Source organism: Mchenga conophoros, linkage group LG3 (genome assembly GCF_057382185.1).
Source record: "Mchenga conophoros isolate Kocher_MC1m ecotype Shallow Benthic linkage group LG3, M_conophoros_male_GT1.1, whole genome shotgun sequence".
Lineage (NCBI taxonomy): Eukaryota > Metazoa > Chordata > Actinopteri > Cichliformes > Cichlidae > Mchenga > Mchenga conophoros.
The window spans coordinates 33,187,643-33,215,290 of record NC_140528.1 but is presented as its reverse complement, the minus strand read 5'-3'; the positions used below and the strand labels follow the sequence as shown (position 1 = coordinate 33,215,290).

Genomic DNA, 27,648 nt, shown 5'->3' with positions numbered 1-27,648 from the left:
CCTGTTTACACTTCTTCTGTGGTGTCTGTGGTTCCTTTAGCTTCTGTAAAAATGGGACAGTTGAGTGTGCAGTCATGGTGCAGGTCACGAGAAGGGTGAGGCATTTATTGTCCTACCAACTTTAAAACCTAATTAAAATGTATATGTATGTAACAAATATACGAAACTTTAAACCTAATTTTTAAACTGAAGCTTAAAGAGAAAAAAGTTAATGATGGATTGCATTTATATAACACTTTTCTAGGCACCCAAAGTACAGTTCCACAGTCACTCTCACACACTGGTGGAGGCAGCTACAGTTGTAGCCACAGCTGCCCGGGGGCAGACTGACAGAAGCAAGGCTGCCATATCGCACCAGCGGCCCCTCTGGCCATCACCAGTAGGCGGTAGGGGAAGTGTCTTGCCATAGGACACAACCACCAGGACAGAGAGAGAGCAGGAGGGATCAAACCGGCGACCTTCCACTTATAGAGGAGCTTCCCAATCCACTGAACCACAGTCGCCCCGATAGTTCAGCATGTAATAACACTGGGACATGAGTCATATAGGTGCAGCCTCCCTACCTGTGTTCTCAGGGGTCTGAGTGATGATGTCAGCATTGGTCATGTGTGTTTTTGGGATGACATCATCAAGACAAGAACATGCCAATGAGTGACTGAATATCCGGGTTTTATTTACAACTCACTGAACTTGGATTTCCCATCAACCCTGTTTGCCTGCTGAACTGAATTCAAATATATATTGTTTTCATTTAATAATAATCCTGCAGAGAAATCTTAATTCTTATGAAGACGTTGTGAGGGGCTTCATGAATCTCTCTCTGAAAAAGAACTCATTTTGTTTCACTTTAAACACTAGTCACACAAAGAGATGAAGACAAGAAACAAAGTTAAGAACATCTTTTGCTGTGTGGTAACTTTACATCTTCCTTTGTTCAGTCCTGTATCTCAGCACCGGTATCTGCTGACATGCACTCTCTCTACTCTCAGACACTGTTTATCTCTACAGAGTCCACAACATTCAAATAGCTGCTAGACTGATCTTAAACACATAAAACACTTCATGGTTTATGTGTTTTACCTTTGATCATTTCCCACTGATCTCAACAAAGAAGCTCCGTCACAGAGAGCTTCTCTCAGCAGTTAACCACACCAGCAGCACCTGTTTTGATGTGGGTGAATGAACGCTCGACTCCGGGAAATATGAACTACTGACTCAGGTGACTTCACTATTTATGTGCTTTTACATCTGATTACTGCTACTACTGTGTATAACCCTCAGATTTACATGGCAATAAAAGAAATAATGTGGTCACTGAACTAGCTTCTCCTGCTAGTCCCAAAAACGTGACTCAAAGTGAGAGCTGACTGGGCTTTTTCAGCTGTAGCCTAAACTGTGGAAGCATCACCCTGCCCTTGTTAGTTCAGCCCACTCGCTGCCTGTCTTTAAATAATGTCTTAAAATGTGTTTTTGCTCCTCAGATTAGAGTCAGAACGCGAGCAGTACATTCTCACCTTGTACTGGTTGTTATTTTCCTAATTTTGCTGGTTTGCTGGTTTGTAGAGTATTTTTATTAAACTGTCCAACGTGTGCTTCTCCGATTTATTTTTGAAAAGATACATCTGGATTAAAAACAAACCAAATCCGCTCAAATTATTTTCAATCTTCAGTTCAGGCCGACAGCTCCTGTTACACTGTGTCATACACACAAACCTGAATTGACTCCCATCAAACACCGATCATATCTGTTTAAGCTGCAGGATTTCCTGTCTCAGTGCCACGTCTCTCTCTGCTGACTGCCTCATGTTATAAACACTGAACTGACCAACGAAACCACAGTACAGCTTTAATTATGAAACCAGTGACAGGTTTTACTGAGGAAACAGGAACCTGAAGAGTGAACTGCACCTGCTGTCAATCCCACTTTCAAAACACTAGTTTGATAAATGTGAGAAGAAGATTCTCATTGTTTCATTGACCACATTTTACAAGCCCAATGAAAACTACTTTTGGGTTTATCTCTCATTGATGTCCCTCGCTAGAACACAGGTGAATGTGTACCTGCAGTGTTTGTCCTCAGACTGGAGTAAAGTACTTCAGGTTCGCTGGCTGGAGTCTTATTGGTCCAGGCTCTACTGGTGACCTCAGCATAGGTGACATCATTTACTGGAGCTGACTGGTATCTCCCTGCAAAGATGAAGTGATCTGAAAGAATACTAGTATTTGTGTCTGTGGAGTTTTAGTCTGAATCTACTTTCTAAGTGTTCTAAAAATAGAAACGCTGATGGAGGCTGTCTTGATGTGTCCAACATGATGACTTTGGATGAAAATTTGAGACAGATGCCATACCTGTGCGTTTCTTCCACAGAAGATGAAGTACAAACAGAACCAGAACCAATAGCACCAGGGAACCTATAGCAGCTACAATTGGGAATATGAGGGAGGAGGGGGGAGAGGGAGAAGGGGGAGGAGAAAGAAGGGTAGAAGAAGAGGAGATATGAGTGTTTGTGAGTGACGTTATGGTTGTTGTTGCTTCTTTTGTTGTTGTAAACAAGGCTGTGGTTGAAGGACCTGCAGGAGAGATGAGGAAGCTGGTTCAGTCAGTTTATCATCAGCTCAGCAGATTGGCTTTAAACAGGAAGTGATGTCAGTGTTCTGACCTCTGACCCTCAGAAAGCTCTGAGGAGATGATCCAAACTCATCAGTAGAACACCAGTAGAGACCATCATCAGACTGCTGCACGTTAATGGTGATGTTTTTCTCTGATTTAGGTCCAACAGGACGTCCATTAAAGTAGAAATAAGCTGCAGCTGTGCCACCAGTTTTCTTCTTACAGCGTAGAGTGACATCACTTCCTGTCCTCACAGGAAGTGCAGGGATCTCCAGGATCACATGTTTATCTGAAGAAAAGACCCACAGAGTGATGTAGAGGTGGTATAACAGTCTGCTGTTAGTCTGATGAAATGAATGACTTCATTACCTGATACAGTGATGTTGACTTCTTCACTCTTCTCTCCAGCTTCACCTTTACACCAGTAAACTCCACTGATTGGCTCGAACTGATCAAACAAACAGGATGAACCATTGAACCTCCCGAAGCCCCGCCCACCTGCTCCACATGACTCAGTCCCACTTCCTGTGTCCCTCTTCACCGTCCATCCATCAGAGCCCAGCTGACCTTCACATGTCAGAGACACTGAGGCTGCTGTGAAGAACTGCTGAAGGTTTGGACTGACGCTCAGAGAGACTGGAGGACAGACGGACAGTTTCTATCAGTGTTTACACTCAGTGTTTGTCCTGGACCATGGTGCACTTCATCTACTCACCTGCACAAACAGTCAGTGCAGACAGCAGCAGCACACACACACCTGCAACAGGTCAGAGGTCACTGAAGGTCAGAGGTCAATGAAGGTCATAGGATATTAAAGGTCAGAGGTCACTGAAAGAGAGTGGAAATTATGACCAGAAGGCAGTAATAGGCCTGGGAGAGCATCTTCTATGTTACCATGTTCACCCTTCACCCTGCTGTGATGGCACTTGTTTAGCCATTTGTCACATAGACTCTGGATGTTATATTTCAAAGCTGCACACTGGTTATCTGTGTAGGTCACAGTTAGGTAGTGATGGCCCGCTTGAAGCTGACGCTCCGGAGCGTGTGTCGAAAAAAACAACACACTGGTTCAGAAGCACTGTGTCGAGGCTTGCTTCGTTTGGCAAAAGTCACGTGACCAGTGACGTCCGAAGCTTCATTACGCACGTAACTGCTTCGGTACCTGATTCAAACGGATATAAGGAAGTGAATCATCCACGGGATTCGTGGAGTGTGTTGATGGTGACAGATAGCGACGAGGTGATCGTTCCACTGACAGATATGGAGCCAGCGAGGAAGAGAGGACGTTCTGGCGTGTGGGAATATTTTGAGTTGATTTTGCTCAATTCATTTTATCTGCCGAAGTGAAAAACTTGAAATGTCCAAAATCATGTTTTCATAATGTAAATATCATTACAGCATATGACTTTAGGAACACTTCCATGTGCATTAAAGCTGATGAAGACTACAAAAATGTATTTGACACTATACGTACATTACATTGCTACAGTTTAGAAAATCATTTTGTTTATTGTTTTTAGGTGATAGTCTGCAGGACCCAGGAATACCTGCATATCTACCAGCTTGCAGTGTAGTTCCTGCACTCCACAGCCTCTTCTGTTCCATGCAAGTGGATTTTCTCCAGGGCAGGAGAAACTATTTCTAAGAAAAGAAACAGACTCAGCCAGCGCACAGTAACACTAATCCTCTTTTTAAATGTAAATAACAAAAGGGCTACCTGACATAGAGCATGTTTTTACTTTGCAAGTTCTTGATTAGGGGTGGGTTTTGATTATCGCCTTTCTGATTACAATCCATGCTAAATTGAATAAAGTGATATTGATTCATTAAAATCCCGTGTCGATTTGTAAATTAACGTTATTATGCCTGAAACGCCAGCATCTCAGGTTAAACCTCACAACATGTCGTCAAACACCATGCAGCTAAAACAGTAACTGGGAGCAGGTTTACGGATTCTGCATACAAACGTGAACACAGAGCGCGGACCCGACGCGTCAGAGTCAGATTTTGATGTGTCGTCGGGTCCGCGCTGTGTTTGCCTCTCTTTTTTTCCCGCTGGCTTCTGCAGCTGCAGGTTTCATAACTCTCTGTTTACATCTCTAATTAAGTCTCACATGTGTCAGCTTTCTTTTAATAGATACGAAATTATGGATATATACTGTTAAATGATCAGAATTGTAATATTTCTGACTGAGGCAAAACTTTCCAGATTCCAATCAAATTGAATCGGATCCTGTATCGAATCAAAATGATTCTACAAATCAGTGACGATGCAGCCGTACTCAGCTTCCTAAGCATTTTCCCTTTCCAGTTCACAATCAATCCCACCCCTAGGTCAAAAATATGTATAGGACAATTGGCCTCATCTAATATTTTGTATGAACCTGTCCAGCTGTCCAGTGATTAAATGACAAGTAGATGGAGGCAGGACTTCACAGCAGGGGCATACTCCATAATGTGCTGTGCATTCTCATATGTATATTATATATATTGCTCACTTATTGTATTTACCAACATCAAGGAGTTATGAGCAAAGAAAGGCCACACCATAGTGCATGTTTAAATAGGGAAAGTTTATTGATCAAAATGTATTACGCAGATACGCATTACATTTTTTTCAGCCCCCCAATCGAGAAAACAAAACCAATTACATGTTCAAAGCAACGGAACGGTGGCCCAATATCAGAGAGAACTCCACTCTTGAGTGAGCAGTGATGATTGAGCAGTCCGTTTTATTTTGCAGATTCAAGCTGCTCTTTAAAATTTTCACCACCAGATGTCACCGGAGAGGACTGTGTTGAAAAGCTTCGAGTAATGAACTGTTTTTCAATACAAGCTTCAGTGCTTCGGAAAGCTTCATTTGGCCATCACTACAGTTAGGTGTTGTGAGAAAGTTGGTGACACCCAGTTGGTGGGGAGGTCCTGGTGGTGAAGTCTTCTGTTCTCCTGTGTCAAGGGTGCAGACAACAGCTGTTGAAACACCTTCTCTTTTAACGTCTATTCAACTAAATGCTGTGCTATTTATCTTTAGTGACTGTGTACCTGCCCCCCCCCCCCCTCTCTCTCTCGTGCTCATAAGAATAAAAATGAATAAAAAGTTGTTGATTACTTCTACTCATGTGACAAAGTGCAGGAAGACCACGCCCGGGTGCATATTTTTGGTAATAGCCCGTCACCAGTAGTAACCATCTATTACCTATGACGAGCCACTTGGGAAGGCGAGACGAACTTTGGAGCAGACACAAGACACTTTGTCGAGAGACACTTCTGCATCGATGACGGGCTGATTTCAGTTCCCACAGAGGCTGCAGCCATCGATCGGCTTAAGCACACATGTGCAGCCGAGTCCAACCTCAAACGCCACAAAATTGCCTCAAATAGTTTCTTAGTCATGCAAGCCTACACCCGGTGTGGAGTTCTCTCCGTATGTAATAGTATCTTCAACCTTTTGTATACTCTGAGTGGAAAACAGTTAAAACATAAACATGTTTAATCAATACCTTTCATAACTTGAAATGCAAATAGAAATTATACATTTTTAAAAATGATGCAAACAACAAAGTAAAATGTTGCTATTTACCCCAAAATGCAGCAAAGGCCTCAGATTTTTTGCACAATCATTTCAAACTATTTACAGAACAATCAGGTGTGTTGCATCAAATAAGAAGGCACACAAAGTATTCATGCAACTCCCAAAAAATAGGTCCTGTCCACTATAAAACAGAGGAGAACACCACAAGGTCTGACAGCAGGAGCACCTGTGACATTCACTAGTATAACTCACAAAAACCCAATAACTGCATAACACACTAACTACAGCCTCCAAACACACTAAACGTCACTAATCTCTCACATGTGAAAACTCGCTCTCTCTCTTTCTTTCGCTCTCTCTCATTGGTGTCACTCCTAAAACTTCTCCCTCTTCCTAAACAACCAAACGCCTCATGTTGCCATATCATTTTTTGATTGGTGGACATGGTACACTTCAACATGAATAAGGAAGGGAAGGGGTGTTTTTTCTTTTTCACTCGCAAGCGGAGAGCGTTTGCTAGCGCTGTCCTTAGAAAACGCAGTTGCTGAGGCGGCTGAGGTCATTTGGAGTCCAGGGAGCGCTTTGAAGACCTTCTGTGACTCTTTGGTGGCATCTGTCATTTTTTACAGTGTTGTATGTTGGTACCTCAGGTCCCACATCTCCAGATTCACTAACAGCTTCTTCCACCTGGGCCATTCGGACATTTAACAAACACCATGTCCCCTCTGTTCTAACTCTGCTGTGATCCCAACAACCTACATGTAAAGGTCGCCCAAACTAATAAAATTGTCAGGGATTATAGTGGAGAGAGAAAACAGGCGGCTCCCACCCTCTATCTGAACATCAGTTTTGAGTGGCTATACAGTATATCTGCAGAGATACGGGCAGTACAGGTGCAGCAGTTAGGTATTAAGAAATAAAAAAGAAAAGAAAAACATAAAATGAATTCATATTCAATTTCCACATTTACTAAAAGCAAACAATGTAATGATATTAAAGTAACTCCCTGATGGATGACATGAGCAATGAACAGCTTCACTGATTTTATTAGGTTCTATTTGAGTCTCAATCTGCTGCTGTTTGAAGCTCATCACCAGAAAAACAACAAAACATACAAACTCTGAGGGAAATGACCAAAACAGTCTCCAGTCTTTTGTTAGACTCTGTGTTTATAGTGGAAAATTTGCTCTTATTAAAGGAAGTGAAGGCTACATAATAGGCAGATTAGAAAAACGTGTGGTGAGTGCAACTAGCAGCTGTGGTTTCCTCAATGAACGTCGATGTTCGAAGAAACGAGGTTACTACACCGGGGGACCCCATCCTTGGGGTGGACCCATTGTTGTTTTAGCGTGTTTTGGGGTTTAAAAGCCACAGAGACGCGGTGCTTAGGAAAAATGCATTTCAGCTGTGCTGATGCTCCTGACACGTATAAGACTGGGGAAACCTGCATTCAGCTGGACCTGAAAAACACTATGTCCAGATAAACACAATCAACTTTTGGAGAAAAATAAAAGATTCTTCATCAGACTAACAACTAAAAACATGACACTTACCTTAACAGTATGGGCTACATCAAATATATTCAAGACCGACAACAACACTTCTCACTGCTGCTAATTTTAACAAAACTAAACAAAAAGTAGAAAAAGGCAATTCACCAAGTCTTGAAAAGTAAAACTGAAAAATAGAAACACAGAATAAAGCATCCATCCAGATCTTTACCACCAACAACATAAAATCTATCTTAATTAAATGGCCAAATTCTCCAATAAATGAGCAATAATAAAGTAAGAAAAAATAAGACATTCAATTTATGGACGCTCAAATTAACAGAGCGACATTAAACGCACCTCATTGCCTGCCGTAGCGTTCTTCGCAGCTGCACTTCACCTCAAAGGTCGGTTAATACATCGGATTTAACTTAACCAAAGTCCAATTAAAGGAAAATAAATGTTTCTAACAAATACAATGAAGAAGATTAAAATAATTCACTGTCAGTTACTGTCGCTGTGAGTTTGACGAGGTCAGCTGCTTCATTTGGTTCTGCCTAAAGTTCTCTCAGTGATCCAGTGTTTATATGATAAGATACGTGTTTAATGCAGAGAGTTGGAATTACAAGTTGGTAAGAAGCTTTTTAACAAAGGTTTGATTTAAGCTTTAAGTTCAAAGGTGAAAGAAATTTCACGTTTGATGAAGGAAGATCAAGGCTAACAAGGACATAGGTCAAAGGTCAAAATAAGGTGAGAAAATATAATAGATATATATAATCAATCAATAAGGTGAAAATATCAGATAAAAGGGTTTATTTGGTTATAAGGAATAAAGAGGTCAAAGGTCAAAACAAGAGTACTGTTAAATTAAAATTAAAGGGTCAAAGGTCAGATTAAACAGGTTAGAAATAATACATTAAACAAGGAAATAAATTAAAAGTCTGAGTTAATGAGAAATTAAACGTTTAAATCAGGTTAAGAGTTAAATTTTAAGCTTTTCTTAGTTAAACTAAATAAAATAATCAGAATAAACGATTGGAGGAAAAAAGCAAAGATGTTGTGATCAAATAGTTTGTACGGCAGAAAGAAAAACATGTTTCAGTAGATTGTATGTTGGAAACCACAGTAGACACAGTAGACTCAAATCATTGTTACTGAGGAATTCTGCCTTAAACAGTAAAGTGTTCTTTAACAGTGTGTGTGTGTGTCTGCAGCTGTTGTGTTGTTGCTGCATCGTTGCCTCAGGGGGAAAGTTGTGTGTGTGTTATGCAGACTAGCAGAGACTGCAGCTGTCAGCAGCCACACACACTTTCTATTCTTCAAATCAAATCACAGTGAAACATGTTCACTGACAGCTCAGCTTCAGCATCGTCTTCATGCTGTGACTGCAGCCGTTCAACTCTGTTTGTCTTTAACCCAAATCATCACAACATGCAAATATAATCATCAAAATGATGTGACTGGAAGGATGCAGCAGTCTGTGCTCCACCTTTCTCCTCCACACCTGCAGGTGGAGAACATGGATGCATGAATCTCTACAGAGTTCTTTGAATATTATCCGTCTCATCAGTTTTCAGTGAACAAAACTCCTCACAGAGCCAAAATAAGCAGTTTGTATCCAACATAACTCAGCTGGACTCTGATGCTCCGTATAACAGCCACACATGAGTCTGGATTCACTCAAAGCATTGAACAAACTTTATTGGAAATGAAGCTTTTGGACATTTGTTCTCTGATATTTGCTCTTCAGCTCGAGTCTCCATCAGTGGGAACATTTCCTGATTCAACTTTTCTTCTGTTCAAATCAAACTCCATGAGAATCAAAGTGTGAATCAGAGTCCTGATGATCAGATTCTATAGAAACATGGAGACTGTAGAGGATTTACACTCAATATGTTCATTTGTTCCCTTCAATCAGAATCAGAATAGAAATCAAGCAATTCTTCCAATGAACGGGATCGATTAATGTTATTGACAGGACAGATGATCAGAGGTGCAGAGTTTTTACCTCCATAATTCAGACTGGGACTGAAGAATGGGTGGAGTTTGTGAGTGAAGGAGCAGCCAGTAAAGGAGTAGATCAGAGCTGCAGCACCTACATCATAAAAGGAGACCAGACCCTCCTCATAATCCACAAACACCCCCACCTTCTCAGGACCAGGATGGAGACAGAGGGGGACTGAAGGACCAGCAAGAGCTTTGTACTCATTTCCATTTCTCAGCCCTAAAGTCCAGAAACCATCCTGAGGTCTCAGTGTGATGTTTCCCTTCCTGTTGATCGACTCTGTGGCCACTCCTAAAATCCATTTAGTCTTTCCTTTAACCTGAACCTCAAAGTAAAATCTGCCTGAAGAGAAACTCTGCTCTCCTAAAACATTAACACAGTAAGAAAATCTCTCTGGGTTGTCTGGAAGATTCTTCTCCACATCACTATCATACACTTGTTTTCCATCATCAGACAGGATGAGATTAGGATGAGCTGTATCAGGATCCAGAGTCACATCCACCTCATGCTGCTGCACCCTCTGCAGCTCAGCCTCAAACAGCTTCTTCTTCATGGGTTTCCAGACTGTCTCCTCCAGCTGAGCCACAGCTCTCCCCACATTCCCCTCATATGATGGTGGATGAACTCTGACCTCTGTCCAGTCCTTGCTGGGTGGAGCAGCTTTCAGGGAGGAGAAGCTTTGGAGGAGGTGGAGGTGGTCTTCAGAGCGTGAGAGCTGCTCCACCTCAGAGCTTCTCTCCATCAGCTCAGAGATTTCCTGTTCCAGATCTTTGATGAGACCTTCAGCCTGTTTCTCTGTAGCTTCCTGTTTGTCTTCGATCTCCTTCATGAGCTCCTTCAGGCGTCTCTCAACAGACTCCATCAGAGCCGTGAGGACCTGAACACCTTCTGCTTTCTGTCTGTCTGCAGCATCTTTACTCATCTTCACTGACTCTGTGATCTCCTGAATCTTCAGTCGTCTCTTCTGGATCATCTGCTGAATCTCAGCCTCTGTCTTCTCCAGCTCTGCCTTCTTTCCTTCATATTCTTCTCTCAGAGGAACAAACTCGTGGTTCTTGTGGTCTAAAACAGAGCAGAGCGTGCAGACACATGTCTGGTCGGTCTTACAGAACAGCTCCAGGAGTTTATCGTGCTTCGTGCACATCCTGCCTTCCAGGTTCTCCACAGCATCAACCAGCTGATGTCTTTTCAGGCCTTTCAGTGTCAGATGAGGCTCCAGGTGAGTCTGACAGTAGGAGGTCTGACACACCAGGCAGGACTTCAGGGCCTTCAGTCTGGTTCCAGTGCAGACGTCACAGGGAACTTCTCCTGGTTTGGCAGCTTGTTGCTCTGAGCTGCTGCTGCTGGCTTTCTGCTGAGCTTCACGTCTGAACTGAGCAACCATCTCAGAGAACAAAGTGTTGATCTTCAGCTGAGGTCGAGTGTAGAAAGTCTCTTTACACATGGGACACTGACAGATGACATTCATGTCCCAGTGCTGACTGATGCAGGTTTTGCAGAAGTTGTGTCCACATGGTGTAGAGACTGGATCAGTGAACACATCCAGACAGATGGAGCACAGAAACTGATCTTCAGATCGCAGATTGCTGGCAGCAGACATGTCTGCACTCTGAGGGAGAAAGAAGAGAAACATTTGATTCAAAATTCACTTTAAATTTCATTTTTACAAAGAGAGAAACAAGCGTCAGTAGTCTGAGAAGCTTGGAGGAAGGAATGAATACTGCACTTTTGGAAGAACTCCCTCCCCTGCAACCTCTTATCGTCAAAGGGACGGAGGTGGAGAGGGCAAACAGCCACAGATTCCTGGGACTGCAGGTTACATCAGACCTGAGCTGGACTCTCAACACTACAGCAACTGTGAAAAAAGCCCAGCAAAGGCTTTATTTCATTCGGCTGCTCAGGAAAGCTGGCATGAACCACCACCCTCTCACCCAGGCCTGCAGAGGACTGATAGACAGCATCCTCATCGCAGGCATCACTGTCTGGTATGGAAACACTACACAGACAGAGAGGAAGGCTCTGCAGAGTCAGAAAGTCTGCAGAGAGGATTATGGGAACAACACTTGCATCCATGGACCTGCACATACAAAGCTGCACATACAATCTCAGACACAACAGAGCGGACAGCAGCATCACACACAGAACACGATTCTTCAACATCTTCTTCCCCACAACTGTCAGACTGACGGCAAACAAAAACACACTGAACACTTAAAATAACACAGCACTACTTAACCTCACTTTGAATGTATCATCGGTTCACTGACCATCGGGCAATACACTCACAACAGACTTGTGAAACAGATCTGTGGAACAAATGTGCAATACTGTGAGTGCGATAAGAGGTAGAGAACTACACACTCTCTGTACATTTTCTTCTTTTTCTTTGTATATAGAAAATAGTACGACTACCCTACTCCGGACTTCATTTCTATCCTTCTGCTTTTTCTGTCTTTATATTGTTAAAGTGTGATTTGACTTGGAAAGCTCTGCACAAGTATTCCACTGTGCATGGACTGTTGGTCCTGTGTGCAAATGTCAAAATAAAAATCTTGAACCTTCAGTTGTCAGAGTAACTGGTGGAGACCCAGCAACACACTCAGACACAAACTGGTTCATCTGAAACACAAACTGAACAACGTCGTGTCTGCTGTACAGTGCAGCGTCCAGATGAACAGGATCAACAGGATGAACATCTTTTTAACAGTCGTTACAAAGATGTGAAGTTGTTTGGCTGACACAGACAAACAGTATCCCACATTCTTGATTTTTAGCTCACAAACACGTCTTATAAGGACTTATTGATCCTGAAATGTTGGAGGTTTTAGCTCTTTAAACAGTAAAGTTACAGGAGGATACAGATAATTATCAGGAAAATGTCCTCGGTTTGTTAAAATGATCCCGTCCGATAACACACGAGAACAATAAATGTATAATTTTCTGTTGTAACCCACAAACTGAACGGTCACACTCATCTTTCATGTTGTCACTAAAACATCACTCCTTCCACGTCTAGTTGGTCGTGATGGAGGCGGAGTGCGTTGGGTCCGCTTTCCCTGCCCAGCCGATGTTCCTGACGCAGGGAAACAGATCCTGTTGGGGATCCCTACCTTGGCACAACACCTGCCATGGTCTTTGCACACTCACCACAGTAAATGCATCATGTTGTCAGCTTTACAGTATCATAGTCAGAGAAACTGGTCAGGCCGCTCTCTTCCAAATGTCTACACTTCACCCTTTTACTGTCAGTGGGCTCAGAGTCCATCTAATGTGGCTCATTATCTGATGCCGTCTGCAGACCAGTGTTAGACACTGAGAGGTTGATGGCTCCGTGTCAGAGCACCGGCCTTAACGAAAAAGTTATCAATCGTTCTTTTCATCTTTTCTCATTACCCACAGCTACATCCACTCCTATCAGGCTGCTCACCTCTGCTGCGACGATTCAAACAGCCGGAAAGTAAATAATTTGGAGACGGTGCGTTTGTGTCACAGTGAACAGTGAAAACAGAGACTTTCTAAAACGATGATGCATGTTAGTCATGTGATGCAGGCATGTGACCAATTAAACAAAGATAGTGGAGAGCATCATACAGCAGCAGTTTTGACAGTCCTATTAAAGATGAATATCAGTCTGCACATGCTCCACAGAGCTTTTCTTCAAATTCTTTATTTCTCTCTCGCTTTTGCAACTTTGTACTTTTGTGTTACTCGCAGCAACAACTCCACCTCACTGTTAGTCCATTTTAAAACTCGGTGCTTTTCCTCCACCTTTTGCCGCGACGTTTCAAACAGCCGGAAAGTGAATAAGCGGCAGACAGAAATGAGACCGGTCGAATCGTCTTGCGTTTCACGCATGCGCAGGACTGGAACGTAAGCGTTTTCAGCCGTCTTAATGTGGACGCACAACTCTGTGAAAACGACTGAAAACACTAGTGTGGACGCGGAGCGCTGTTTTCAAATCTATCCGGGCGAGTGTGGATGTAGCCTAAGTGGCACCATGGAGGAATGAGGTGGCGCTCTAGACCCTGATGAAGTGAACAGAGTGAAGATTTGTGTAGAAGCAGGAAGTGTGATCAGCTGCACTCACCACTGTTGCTGAGAGGAACCTGATGGACTCCAGTGAATCTTCTTTTAGAGACAAACAGGACTCGACTGCAGCTCTGCTGCTGCTCTCTCACACTTTCACTTCTGCAAAATGACGTTGAGCTTCTTGTTTTTCAGGTGTTGCTCCGCCTCTTCTTGCCTCTCCCTTTACAGGAATCAGCCGGTCTGTACTCAGTGACTGTGTGCAGCGGGTGGGAGGTACATACAGTCTGTACTGAAGTAGAAGTACTACTGTTAAAAATACAGCAAGTACTAATTCAACTTCTTTACTCAAGTAAAAGTAAAAAGTACTAGCTGTGAAATGAGAGTAAAAAGAGCTGATTGAAGAACATTTCTAACACGTGTTTATACAAAGCTAACTGAACCATGTGCTGCATCAACGTGATAATAAAATAATATTATTCACTTTGTTTCTGTCTAAATTTGAATTCTAATAAATATTTTTAGCTTGAAATAAGTGAAAAAAATCTGCCAATGGAACAAGTTAAAAATCTCTATTTTTTCTCTGGTTTCAAGATTCACTGTCTTAAAAAAAGTTCATATCCGGTGGCGGACTCCCTGAGACATCAGTGCGTTGGTGGTTCTTTGTGTCCGGGGATGGGCGTCCAGGTACACGCCGGCTCACTCCTTGGTGGCTGCTTATCGGGGCCTGGAGCCTGGGGCTCGCTCGGGCCACTTCGGAGGTGGGGTGCAACCGACCTCTGGGCCTGGGGCTCGGTCACTCAGGCACAGCTGGCTGCCGGCGGAGCTCACGGGCGCGTCACTGCAACTCCCCCTAGCTTCTGCTCCGCTGCTGCTGAGTGAGCCCTCATCTGGGACTCTCCTCAGCTCTTTCTGGGACAGTGGCGCGGCTGCCCCTCTGTGGGTCTTCCTTGGTCTCTTGTGTTCTGGGGGCCTCTGGATGTCTGGAGTCTTGATCTCCTCCATACCTGCTTCATGCCCTGAAGGACGGGGCTGTGGCCCCCCCACACCCTCTAGCAGATCATTACATGAAGGAACCTTTTAAATACAAGCGCGTCCATGCTCACAGGTGTACACACGGGTGATCACACACACAAACTACACCCTTTTTGGCTCCTACCTCAAAGCACACTGTGTTCTGTTGATCTTACAATAATGTTTAATATTTAGTATTTACTGTTATAGTCACATAGATCATCGTGATGTTGTTTATGCGATTGCTCTAGTCTTCCTCTGCTTGTTTTCTTTTTTCTTTCTCAACAGGTGATCCAGGGAAAGGAAAAAGAGAAAAAAAAAGGTGATGAAGCAGATTTTCATCGTGTTTTCTCTCTCTCTCTCTTCTCCTTTTTCTTTCCCTCTCCTTCTGTTAACTTTCTTCTGAACTTTTCTTCTTGTTTTTCTTTCCCGTCCCCGAGTCCAGTCCGGCCTGATTACAATAACTTATAAAAATAACTAATAAAGATCAAATAAACTATGACAATCAAGTGGACCAGTATTGCAAAAGGCCCACTTGGGAAAGTAAATCTGTTGGGCATTTGTCTTGGCCTTCAGACATAATTCTGATTGCTACAGTGCCAGACAGGACAATTGAAGGCCGGACAGCCCTGATGCCAAAGGATCTCAGGAAGCAAGTGGTCTCACCCGAATACCTCGGTACCTCATACTGAATCTTGTCCATGCCCGCTATGACTCCCCACACCCACTATCAGATCGTTACACGGAAAAACCTTTTGAATATAAGTGCACACAGGGGTGTGTCAAGATGAACCGAATCAACCTTTTGGGACTGCAGGGAGGGCACTGGCTGCCTCGAGAGCGAAATGTCGTGACCTGTTATTGGAGATACAACATCAGGAAATCTTTATATGGTATTAACCTGCTGTGCCCAGAAAATGGCACAGCTCATGGTGTGTTTGAAAAGCTGGGAAATCTAATATTGGATGCACTTAAGCTGCAACTGGGAACCAGCAAAGTAACACATTCACATTTAATGAAGTTTGGTGTGAGTGAGCAAGTATTTCACTGAGGCAATTCAGTTCAGGGGGATGTGTAGGCTGGGATATCATCCACGTAGGCTTCTAGTTGAACAGCGTTGACCAGCCTCATCAGGAATGTTGCTCGTTCACGTCTGCTAAATTTTTAAATCCAAAACTTCAATTATATTGTACGAAATGGTCAGGTGTGACAAAAGCATGTATGCATGATTACAGTTTTTACTGCCACGAGGACTGGACCGGATTCTGGACCGGAGTTTTTCCCATTTTGTGGATAAGCTGTCGGTCCACCGTTTACCTCAGCTGTCAATGCTGGAGCTGAGAAATGTCCACTTTTATTTACTCTCAAACAGGGTGTAAAACTTCGTGCAAGTTTTTTTTTTTTTTCTTTTTCTTTTTTTTTCTTCCTTTCTTCTTCTTTCTTTTTTTTCTAAAAAAAAAAGCACCATCACAATAAACTAGCTAGCAATAGATATCAATAATTACTAAATAATAAACGATATTGTGCAGCACACAAGATCGACAGCGCACAATGTGCTTTGAGGCAGCAGCCAAGAAAGCTTTAGTCCGCGTCTGTGAATACCCATGTGTGCATACCTGTGTGGATCAGCATGCTTGCATTCCAAAGGTTTCTCCATGTAATGATCTGCTAGGGAGTGTGGGGAGCCACAGCCCTGTCCTCTATGGTATGAAGCAGGTATGGAGGAGATCAAAACTCCAGACATCCAGAGGCCCCCAGAGCACAAGAGACCAAGGAAGACCCACAGAGGGGCAGCCGCGCCACTGTTCTAGTAAGAGCTGAGGAGAGTCCCAGATGAGGGCTCATTCAGCAGCCGCGGAGCAGAAGCCAGGGGGAGTTGCAGTGACCTGCCCGTGAGCTCCGCCGGCAGCCAGCTGTGCCTGAGTGACCGAGCCCCAGGCCGAGAGGCCGGGGGCACCCCACCTCCGAAATGGCCCGAGCGAGCCCCAATAAGCGGCCGCCAAGGAGTGAGCCGATGTGTACCCGGACGCCCACCCCCAGACACAAAGAACCACCAACGCACCGACACCTGAGGGAGTCCGCCACCGGCAGGGGAAGTGGTGGTGGGTGGAGATAGGCCCTCCAAGGTTTGGAGGCCTGAGATGTCCCCAGAGAGGTGGCGTCTGATACCCAACCTGACATATAGACACAGACATACAGGCACACACAGACACAAACATCCATTCCCACCCTCATGCTCTCATATGCACTTACACCACACTCAACCAACGTGGAGACAGACATAAAGAGACGCTGTACACACGATCACACTCCCCAAGCGTACTCTACCAACCGGGTCTAGGTACCCTTGCCCCTGGAGGGGGGAACTGCACCCAGACCCAGGTGGTGTTACCCTTTTCCCTGCGGTGGGGAGAGGCAGACCGCCCCGACTCCGCAGCAGCAGGGAGGCCCCACACCCCAGACCGCAGTCTGGGGTGTGGGGCCCTTAACTCTTGTGCAAGTTAATAAAGCTCACTGCTGACCGAGGACAGCCATGCTGAGGTGAGCTGTCGAGTGGTGTGTGGTATGGTGGGGTGGTGTATGTTTGTGTCTGTGTGTGCATGTTTGTCTATGTCTATGTGTCAAGTCAGGTCTCACATACTGGCTCACTCCCGGCGGCTGCTTGGCAGGGCCTGGCATCCGTGACTCTGTCAGGCTACTTTGGGGGGTGGAGGGCCCTCAAACCTCGGGCCACTCTGGTGCAGCTGGCTGCCGGCCCTCTCTGACTTCTGCACTGTGGCTACTGGGTGACATCCCATATAGGCATCTCTTCAGCTCTTTCAAGGATGGTGGAGCATCTGCCCATCCGGTGGTCCTGGGGGGGGGGCTGAATATATGGCTCCCCACACCCACTATCAGATCTTTACACGGAAAAACCTTTTGAATACAAGTGCACACAGGTGTGCGTCAAGATGAACCGAATCAACCTTTTGGGACTGCAGGGAGGGCACTGGCTGCCTCGAGAGCGAAATGCCGTGACCTGTTATTGGAGATACAACATCAGGAAATCTGGCTACCTGTGATTTTACCATATTAATGGCTACTTTTAAAGCGTTCCTTGAGCTTGTTGAGACCCACATTACAAATGATGTTACATCCTCAGATCAGAGCCCCAAATAAAGCTTATTGTTATTCATGTTTTTATTATTGGCTCCAATGGAGAGGTTGTTGTTCAGTTCCACCTGGAAACACAGATCCCGTTTGAGTTGCCTCAGGAAGCTCATCTAGTGCAAAACTGCCAAATCAAACATGCTGAGCTACCGGCTCCACCTGTTTATTATTTATTAATAATAAATTATAGAATGTGTTACTGTTTATCTGCAAGACCTTCATTAGGAACCTGGAATTTTAAATCATTATGCTATTATTATCATTTCAAAATGCCAGTCACTGGCTGTCACTACAGGTCTGTGCTGGACTTTCAGTAACATCCACTTCCATGCAACAACTGCCTGAAGCATAGTACACTAAAAATTCATTCTTTACAAATCCCTTTGCAGCCCTGGCAAAAGCCTGCTTTTAGTAAATGGTAGAAGGACTGGTTCTTATGTAGCACTTATATAGCGCTACTCTGACGCCACAGCCAGGGTTCAGTTTATCAGCAAGAGATTTTTATTTAAACAAAGTAATAAACTGAAGGCTTATTTTTGGCCAAGACAAACATCAAAGTTGAAGGCAGCTGGACATTTGGATGCAGAATGTACACTTTTTAAGCCATGGCAAGAAAAACAGATGAGCAGGGCCTTCATACTGAAAAACAGGACAAGCTCTAAATCTTAGCAGGGAGCTGACGGGACTGGCAGAGAGAAAATCCTCTTCTTCCCATCCTCCTTTAAATTTGATCTGGGAAACTCCATCAATAACTCAGCCCTGATGCACAAGAGAACGAGAATGAGTAGATGGTTAAAAGAGAATCCAGGAGATGGAAAGACAAGAAGAATAGAGGAGCAAAGAAATTATCACAAGGACCCACAGTGGACAAAGGGTCATAATCATATTTTGTGAAGCAATAACTTGTTGGATAACAGCTGAATGTGTACCTGCAGTGTCCTCGGACTGGAGAAAACAACATGTGAGTGTGTATCTGTAATTTTATTGGCTGATTGTCTGAAGTTCATATCCTGATAGGTGACTTGACTCAGACTTGATGACAGCGTCCTTTCTGCAGGAATGAGAAAGACGAGGATTTAAACACGAGACAAATAATAAAAGATTCTAAACCGAAGACGTCTGCCAGCATGGAGCACAAACTGGGAGTCATCAGGACGCTACAACACAGAGCGAACACCATCCCCACAGACACAGCGGCCAGGAGGAACATCACATCAAGAAGGCCCTGAGTAAATGTGGTTATCCCAGCTAGTTAGATTAGATTAGATAGAACTTTATTAACACTAGCATCCCCAGGCTTCGGGTGGGTTCCTCTGGGAAATTCGATTTCCAAAAAAGCACAGCACCGACAGAAGTTACAGAGTTACAGAATATTATATATATATATATATATATATATATATATATATATATATATATATATATATATATATATATATATATATATATATATATATATATATTCACACACACACACACACACATATATAAATACAGAGACAATATAAATAAAATATACGAAGGGGATAAATAGAATAAATAGGAATAAAAAATAAAAATACAAATGAATTGCACATTTCAAGTATTGAGTCTATTGCACTGTTGACTATTTACAAAAGTATTGCACAAGGTATTGCACAGTGAGGTGAAGAGGCACTACAGCTTAGTTGTTCCCCCCTCCTTTGTCCTCCTGTTTCCCCTCCCTCTCCCCTCCAGAGAGGAGTTAAACAGTCTGATGGCGTGTGGGACAAAGGAGTTTTTAAGTCTGTTAGTTCTTGTCTTGGGGAGAAGCAACCTGTCACTGAACAGACTCTTCTGGTTGTTAATGGCCGTGTGCAGAGGATGCCCAGCATTGTTCATAATGTCCAGCAGCTTTTTTAGTGTCCTTTTCTCTGCCACTGTCACCAGAGTGTCCAGCTTCATGCCGACCACAGAGCCAGCCCTCCTGATCAGTTTCTCCAGCCTGGATGAGTCCTTCTTTGCTGTGCTGCTCCCCCAGCACACCACAGCATAGAAAAGTACTCCAGCAACCACCGACTGGTAAAACATCCTCAGGAGCTTCCTGCAGATGTTAAAAGACCTCAGCCTCCTGAGGAAGTACAGTCGGCTTTGGGCTTTTTTATACAGGTGCTCTGTGTTGCATGACCAGTCCAGTTTATTGTCCATCCACAGCCCGAGGTACTTGTACTTGTTGACCACCTCCACCTCCTCCCCGTCTATCTGAACCGGCAGTGGACCTGCTCTAGACCTCCCGAAGTCCACAACCAGTTCCTTAGTCTTTGAGGTGTTGAGTTGCAGGTGGTTTGTGTGACTCCATGCGACAAAGTTCCTCACCAGACTTCTGTACTCCTCTTCCTGATCATCCCAGATACACCCCATGATGGCCGTGTCATCTGCAAACTTCTGAATATGGCATAATTCAGAGTTGTAGCAGAAGTCAGAGGTGTACAGGGTGAAGAGAAGAGGGGACAGCACAGTTCCCTGTGGTGCTCCTGTGCTGCTGACCACTGTGTCAGACGTGATGTCCTTCAGCCTGATGTACTGTGGTCTGTCGGTGAGGTAGTCGGAGATCCAAGCCACCAGGCAGGGGTCCACCTGCATCCTGTTCAGTTTTTCCTGAAGCATACAGGGCCGGATGGTATTAAAGGCACTGGAAAAGTCAAGAAACAGGATCCTGACCGTGCCTTTTCCCCCATCCAGGTGTGAGTGGGCTCTGTGTAGGAGGTACAGGATGGCATCCTCCACTCCGACACCCGCCTTGTATGCAAACTGTAGTGGGTCCTGGGCATGTTGTACCTGTGGTCGGAGGAGGTTGAGGAAGAGCCGCTCTAGAGTCTTCATAAGATGTGACGTCAGTGCCACCGGTCGGAAGTCATTCAGCTCATTGGGCCGGTTCCTTTTGGGGACCGGGACGATGCAGGATGTCTTCCATAGGGCGGGCACTCTCCCCAGTCGCAGACTGAGATTGAAGACTCGTTGTAGCGGCTCCCCAAGTTCAGCAGCACATGCCTTTAGCATCCTAGGACACACCTTGTCTGGGCCTGCTGCCTTTCTGGGGCGAAGCTTCCTCAGTTGTCTCCTGACCTGATCCACTGTGACACTGGGAGATGTTTGGGAGGAGGGAAGGGGGGGAGATGTCTTGCTGCTGAGAGAGGGATTGGAGGAGGGGGGTGTCATGGTGTCAGGAAGGGGGGGAAGCGAGGGAGGTAGGAGAGTGGGGAGAGGACTCTGTAGTGAAGGTGAGGGTGAGGGTGGGGGGGTTGTGGGCTGGTCAAACCTGTTGAAGAAGTTGTTGAGTTCGTTTGCCTTCTCCACAGTCCCCCCCACTGTGCTTTTCTTGGTGTTGTGGCCTGTGATGGTTTTCACACCATTCCAGACCTCCCTCATATTGTTCCTCTCCAACTTCTGCTCCACCTTCCTCCTGTAGGTGTCCTTTGCTTCCCTCAGGCAGCGTTTCACCTCCCGCTGTGCTGCTTTCATCTCCTCCTTCACTTTGCTCCTGAAAGCCTTCTTCTTCATGTTGAGGACAGCTTTGACTTCCTGTGTTACCCACGGTTTGTTATTAGGATAACACCGTACCGTCTTAGCAGGGGCGACCGTGTCCACACAAAAGTTGAGGTAGTCTGTAAGACAGTGTGTCGCCCCCTCTATGTCCTCACCATGTGGGCTCAGGAGCACATCCCAGTCTGTGGTGTCATAACAGTCCCTCAGAGCATCCTCCTTTTCTGGGGTCCATCTCCGGATGGAGCGCGTTGTGACCGGCTGCCTTTGGACGAGGGGTGTGTATTGTGGCTGTAGGTAAACCAGGTTGTGGTCTGACTTCCCTAGTGGGGGGAGGGGGGTGGCTCTGTATGCATCTCTCACATTAGCATACAGTAGGTCAATTGTCCTGTTGCTCCTTGTGGGACAATTCACAAACTGGTGAAAAGCAGCCAGAGTAGAGTCCAGTGTGGCATGGTTAAAGTCTCCAGATATAATAATGAAAGCCTCGGGGTTTTGTGTCTGAAGTCTTGCTGTGACTGTGTGTATTTTCTCACAGGCAGCTGTTGCGTCGGCCCTCGGAGGGATGTAAACACACACACAGATCACATGACTGAACTCCCGAGGTAGATAATATGGCCGCAAGCTAACAGCTAGCAGCTCCAGGTCCGGACGGCATACCGAAACTTTAACGGAGACGTGTCCAGGGTTACAGTATCTGTTGTTAACGTAGACAATGAGTCCCCCACCTCTGCTTTTTCCGCTGGGCTGCGTGTCCCTATCGGCTCTCACGGATGTGAAACCGCATAGGTCTACGTTAGCCTGCGGCGTTAGCTCGGTTAGCCACGTCTCCGTGAAGATAAACAAGCTGCACTCACGGTATAGTCTGTGGTTGTTCAGAGCGCACAGTTCGTCAATCTTATTCTGTAACGAGTTCACGTTGCCCATGATCACTGTCGGGATTGATGGTTTGAATCGCCTCCGGTGATCCGCTCTCCTCGCTCCAGCTTTGCAGCCTCTGTAGCTCCTCTTTAGCTCGGCCGGGATGTTGTGCCGCATGCCGGTCTGTCCCTTTGTTTTTAGTGCCAGCAGCTCCGCTCTCGAATAGATGAAGGAGCTGGTTCCAGAAGTTTTGAAAAGTGCATTATCCATCTTGTATCGCTATATCTAAGAGGTATAAGTAGAGGAAGGTGAAAAAAAGTTTGAAAAGCCTAGTCTAAAAAAGTTAAAGTTAACAAAAAAGGTGCGGTGTTGCAGAGCTACTTGGAAAGGCTGCCGTCACTCCAGCGCCATCTTTGATTTTGCTAGTGATGTGTCGCTCAGAGCCGACTCTTTGACTCTTTGGTGTGTGGTAGTAACAGGTAAATGAACATATTTTTTCAATTATTTGACTATAAATACACAAACAATACACACATGCTTTCATGCTTTCAATTGTGTAATTTAAGTGATCTGCTCTGTTTGGAAGTTCAGTTAAAGCTAGAAATGTGTTTTGGAGTTTGCACGTGCTTTGTGTCGTGGTCCTCGTGCCTCGCTGGCTCACTCTGTGTTTGGCAACATGTTTTGTGTGTTTTGTTTCCTTTGCACTCTCTCTCCTCTGCTGGGGCGGTGCTCATTACGGGCTCCCGCCCCTGGCCCACGCACCTGTGCTCACCGTCACACCTGCAGCCGATCCCAGCTGATTTGGAGCACTATTTATGACGGCGGACCTGAACCTGTATCTGTGAGTTTGAGACTATCCCTAACCTGGACGTCTTTCTCTGTGTGTAATATATATCTATATTTTTCATGTAAGATAAGTTCTCTGCTAAACAATGTGAATGGGGACAGTTTATAATTGAATTATAGTATATAATTACATAATTATTAAGGAAAATTTATTTTTCCATGTAAAATGTTTAATCTAATGAGCTCTGGGGGGTTTGACACACTTTATACCTATTTTTTTGTTCCAAAACAGCAAAGCTGCAACCAGAATAAGATCTAGAAGACCCAGAGAACCCAGAGCAGCTACAGGTGAGATGATGGAGGAGGACGATGTAGAAGGAGGGGAATTGAGATTGGTAGTTGTTGTTGGTGGTGGTTTGGTGGCACTTGGTGAAATGGTGGTGGTGTCATAGACATCTGCAGGAGAGATGATAAAACTGGGTCATTAAATTTATTATAAGCTCAGCAGGTTTGCTTTAAACAGGAAGTGATGTCAGTGTTCTGACCTCTGACCCTCAGAAAGCTCTGAGGAGATGATCCAAACTCATCAGTAGCACACCAATACAGACCTTCATCAGACTGCTGCACGTTAATGGTGATGTTTTTCTCTGATTTAGGTCCAACAGGACGTCCATTAAAGTAGAAATAAGCTGCGGCTGTGCCACCAATTTTCTTTTTACAGTGTAGCGTGACATCACTTCCTGTCCTCACAGGAAGTGCAGGGATCTCCAAGATCACTTCTTTATCTGAGGAAAAGACCCACAGAGTGATGTAGAGGTGGTATAACAGTCTGCTGTTAGTCTGATGAAATGAACGACTTCATTACCTGATACAGTGATGTTGACTTCTTCACTCTTCTCTCCAGCTTCACCTTCACACCAGTAAACTCCACTGATTGGCTCGCTTTGCTTATCAAGCAAACAGGATGAACCATTTAACCTCCCGAAGCCCCACCCACCTGCTCCACATGACTCAGTCCCACTTCCTGTGTCCCTCTTCACTGTCCATCCATCAGAGCCCAGCTGACCGTCACATGTCAGAGACACTGAGGCTGCTGTGAAGAACTGCTGAAGGTTTGGACTGACGCTCAGAGAGACTGGAGGACAGACGGACAGTTTCTATCAGTGTTTACACTCAGTGTTTGTCCTGGACCATGGTGCACTTCATCTACTCACCTGCACAAACAGCCAGTGCAGACAGCAGCAGCACACACACACCTGCAACAGGAGGTCAGAGGTCACTGAAGGTCAGAGGTCATTTAAAGAAAGACTGAGGCTGCACAGTTTTTTTTTGTTGTTGTTTTTTTTCTCTCAGGAAACTTTTTAATCTCCTGAAGTATCTGCCACAATCTAAGGAGCTTGGAAAGAAAAGCGTCTGGACTTCTTTAAGTTGCTTGAAGACGTTTCACCTCTCATCTGAGAAGCTTCTTCAGTTCTAGGATCAAACGGTGAAGAGACCCACATTTAAGCTCTGTGGGAGTTTCCCACTGAGAGGGACAATGGACCCCCTGATGATCCTCTACCTAATCACATGAGCCAAGGTGTGGTAATGGGTGTGGGTCACAATCAGCCAGGGTTTTACTGCTACTACTTTGTACGTTCTTACTTTGAGTACATTTCCTAGTCTGTACTTTTTTTTACTTTTACTTGAGTTAATAAGTTGAATCAGTACTTCATCTTTTACTGGAGTATTTTTGAACACTAGTATTTGTACTTCTACTTAATTATGGAAGGTCTGTATTTTTGCCAGATCTGGGAGCCACGCAGATTAAACTACACAAACACCACCGTGCACTGGAACAGGAACAGGAAGTTCTAAAATACCACCGAGACAGCAACGCAGGTTAGCCTGTCTTTTCCTGTTTTCTATACATTTTTTGATCAGATGGCAATCAACGGTAAACATCACAGTGCACAGCATTGTAAACAATGGAGAAGGAACTGCATGGATGAGCTTTCATTCATGTGCAGAGAAGAAAGTGTGGGACTAAGAAGCCACCCTTCAAAAGCACAGTTTTCATTTTCAGATTTGCGGCCTGTTTCACTCCCACACTGCTGCTGTTTAAAGGTCATCATGTCAATGGGAATGGGAACTTTAACAGTCAAAACCGTCTGTGGTTGTTTGAATACACTCAGTCCTCTTAATGGAAAATTGGCTGTGAATAGAGGAAGTGAAGACTAGATAAAAGAGGGGACGCAGTCAGAGGACCCTGTGCTTCATGCAGTCAGAGGCTGTGGTTTCCTGACTGAAGAGATGTTTGATGAAAAGAGGTCAAGTCTCTTTTGTTCTTTTGGTCTTCATGTTACTGACACTTAGCTGGGCAGAAAGTTTAATCGCTGACTTAGTCCAGACTATATGGTGACTTTCCTGCAGGACTCCAGGTTAAACTGCTGAGAGTCTGAACCTCTGAGAGGTTTGCAGTGATGATGAGATCGATTTAAACCGAAAAACTTTCATCATGCATGTTTGAAACCATTTTCTATCACTCTTCATACATTTCAGTTAAAAGTGTGAGCTCCATTATTCAACATTAACATCACTTCTTGGTTCCTGCCCAACTTCACAGCCACCAATCAAATGAAACCAGAAAGACATAAGAAGGAGAATGAACTGTTCCTCCTGCCTTGACGAAACTTTTCAGAATTTTTACATGAACTTTAAAGTCAGTAGCTGCGAGCTTGTAACTGCTGAAAGGTTGTTTTCCTGCCATATTGCTTGTTGGAGCTGTGATAAATAAATCGATGATTTTAGTGTTTGACTCACCGAGGAGCAGAGAGACCGGTGCAGTCTTCATGTTGTCTGGATGACGACTGAACGTCAGTCTGAGCAGCAGAGAGACGCCTTCAGCTTCAGCACTTCCCCGTTAACAGTCTTCAGTATGTCACGCTGCTGCATCACAAAGAGGCAGAGCAGCTTCTCCAGCAAACGTCAGTGAATGAGATGTTCCGTTGGGTAATTCAGCTCCGAATCTATAATCCTTTTAAAAAACAAATTCCCTTTTCCTACAAAATGTTAATTGAACTCACATGTAGTTATAAGGAAAAACAGACTGTATGTGTCCAAGTCCAAACTATAAATGTATATCATCACTTTAGCTCCATCTTTGTAGAAGTAGTCGGTTTAAATCTGGTTTTACTATCTTAGAAAACATTATGAGTTGCAGCACTTTATAATAACTAAGAAGCTGTAAAATTAAAGGTGTTGAGGTGGCAGGCAGGATGTAGGACCCAAACGCAGGACTCAGAGACAGAATGATTAACTAAAGTGGCAGCTTTATTGCTGGAGAACATTCAAATAGAAATAGAAGAAAACAAAACTAGAAACTCAAAACTTAAGCCCAAACTAGAAACCCGGGAAACTAGAAAATCAAACCAGGAAAGAGCAAACCAGAACATTACCAGAAGCACATAGAAAACAAAACACAGTACAGTTGTTAGATTTCTATTGTTGATTGTCATTTATGCTTAGAAATATTTACTTATATATGCTTAGAGTTTTGTAATTAGTTGTAGATTGGTAGAGGTTTTGATCCTTGATAGTCTGCAAACTTTGTGTGTATTAGACAGCACTTTGGGAGCATGAGAGGTCATACCGTGTCTTATTGTTTTATGGTAGGATTAACGTAGTTGCGTCTGTTCTAGTCTAAGTGCTCTTTGTTTAGATGAACTGCAGGACTTCCTCACCGTGTTATCTAGGATGAACCATCTATGGTGAGAGGGAGGCTACCCTCTTCCTGACCAAGGATGTTTGAACCTTTGATCAGCAGTCCACACACACACACACACACACACACACACACACACACAGGCAAGGTACTCTTTGTGTGTATGTAGACGTCATATGTTAATGAACTTATGCATATTCATGTAACCTCAATAAAAGAACAGTGGTACGGGAGAACAGACGAGAGCAACTGGGGTCAAGCGAAGGAACGGTGCCTCCCGTGCACGAGAAACATGAAGAAGCTTGCCTACTTGTGTCTTGCTTTGCAGTGTAATTATATTGTCTTCAACGTTCCAGCGGATAGATTCAAGCTACAAACCTATCAACAGTGAGGGTACAACACAACAACTAACAGAGAAACACAGGGCTTAAATACACAAGCAGGACTACGAGAAGATGGGGAATAGGTGGTAACACATCTGGGACAAATCAGGCCTAATGACAGAAGGGAAGCAAAACCAAGCACACTGCACACAGGACAGGGACTATCAAAATAAAACAGGAAACACATGAGGCACAGACTTGATACTGAACAGAGGGAACACAGAGCACAGGGACAGGATTGACAAACTGCAACATGAGACACGACTGAACAAGAAAATCAGCATGAAGACAGAACTAAACCTTGAGTAAACATGAGGGCTACAGGAAGAAAACCCAAGTAGATTAGATTAGATTAGATTAGATGAAACTTTATTAATCCCTCGGGTGGGTTCCTCCAGGAAATTCAGTTTCCAGTAGCAAAGCACCGAAAGAAGTTGCATGTTACAGATACATTAAGGGGAATGAGAGTAAGGATATAAGCATAAATACACCATATATACACATATAGATACAGAATATACAATATGGATAAATAGGATTGCTCATTTGAGTGAGTATATTTCACCGTTGCTTTCGTATACATGAA

The 27,648-nt window shown here is 44.3% G+C and overlaps 2 protein-coding genes across 2 annotated transcripts; both read right to left on the bottom strand.

Moving 5' to 3' along the window:
* Nucleotides 1–5: 5 nt before the first annotated feature.
* LOC146578250 (uncharacterized) lies at nucleotides 6–25,809 on the bottom strand. The gene is made up of 7 exons (XM_085268604.1): nucleotides 25,779–25,809; nucleotides 3,327–3,368; nucleotides 2,981–3,247; nucleotides 2,661–2,900; nucleotides 2,350–2,571; nucleotides 2,062–2,187; nucleotides 6–43 (listed from the first exon to the last, which is right to left on the bottom strand). The coding sequence occupies exons 1-7, from the start codon at nucleotides 25,807–25,809 to the stop codon at nucleotides 6–8; spliced, it is 966 nt and encodes a 321-aa protein (XP_085124730.1).
* Nucleotides 9,407–11,238, bottom strand: LOC146578251 (E3 ubiquitin-protein ligase TRIM21-like). The gene has a single exon (XM_085268538.1). It carries the CDS (start codon nucleotides 11,236–11,238, stop codon nucleotides 9,544–9,546), a length of 1,695 nt encoding a protein of 564 aa, XP_085124664.1. The 3' UTR covers nucleotides 9,407–9,543.
* Nucleotides 25,810–27,648: the final 1,839 nt, after the last annotated feature.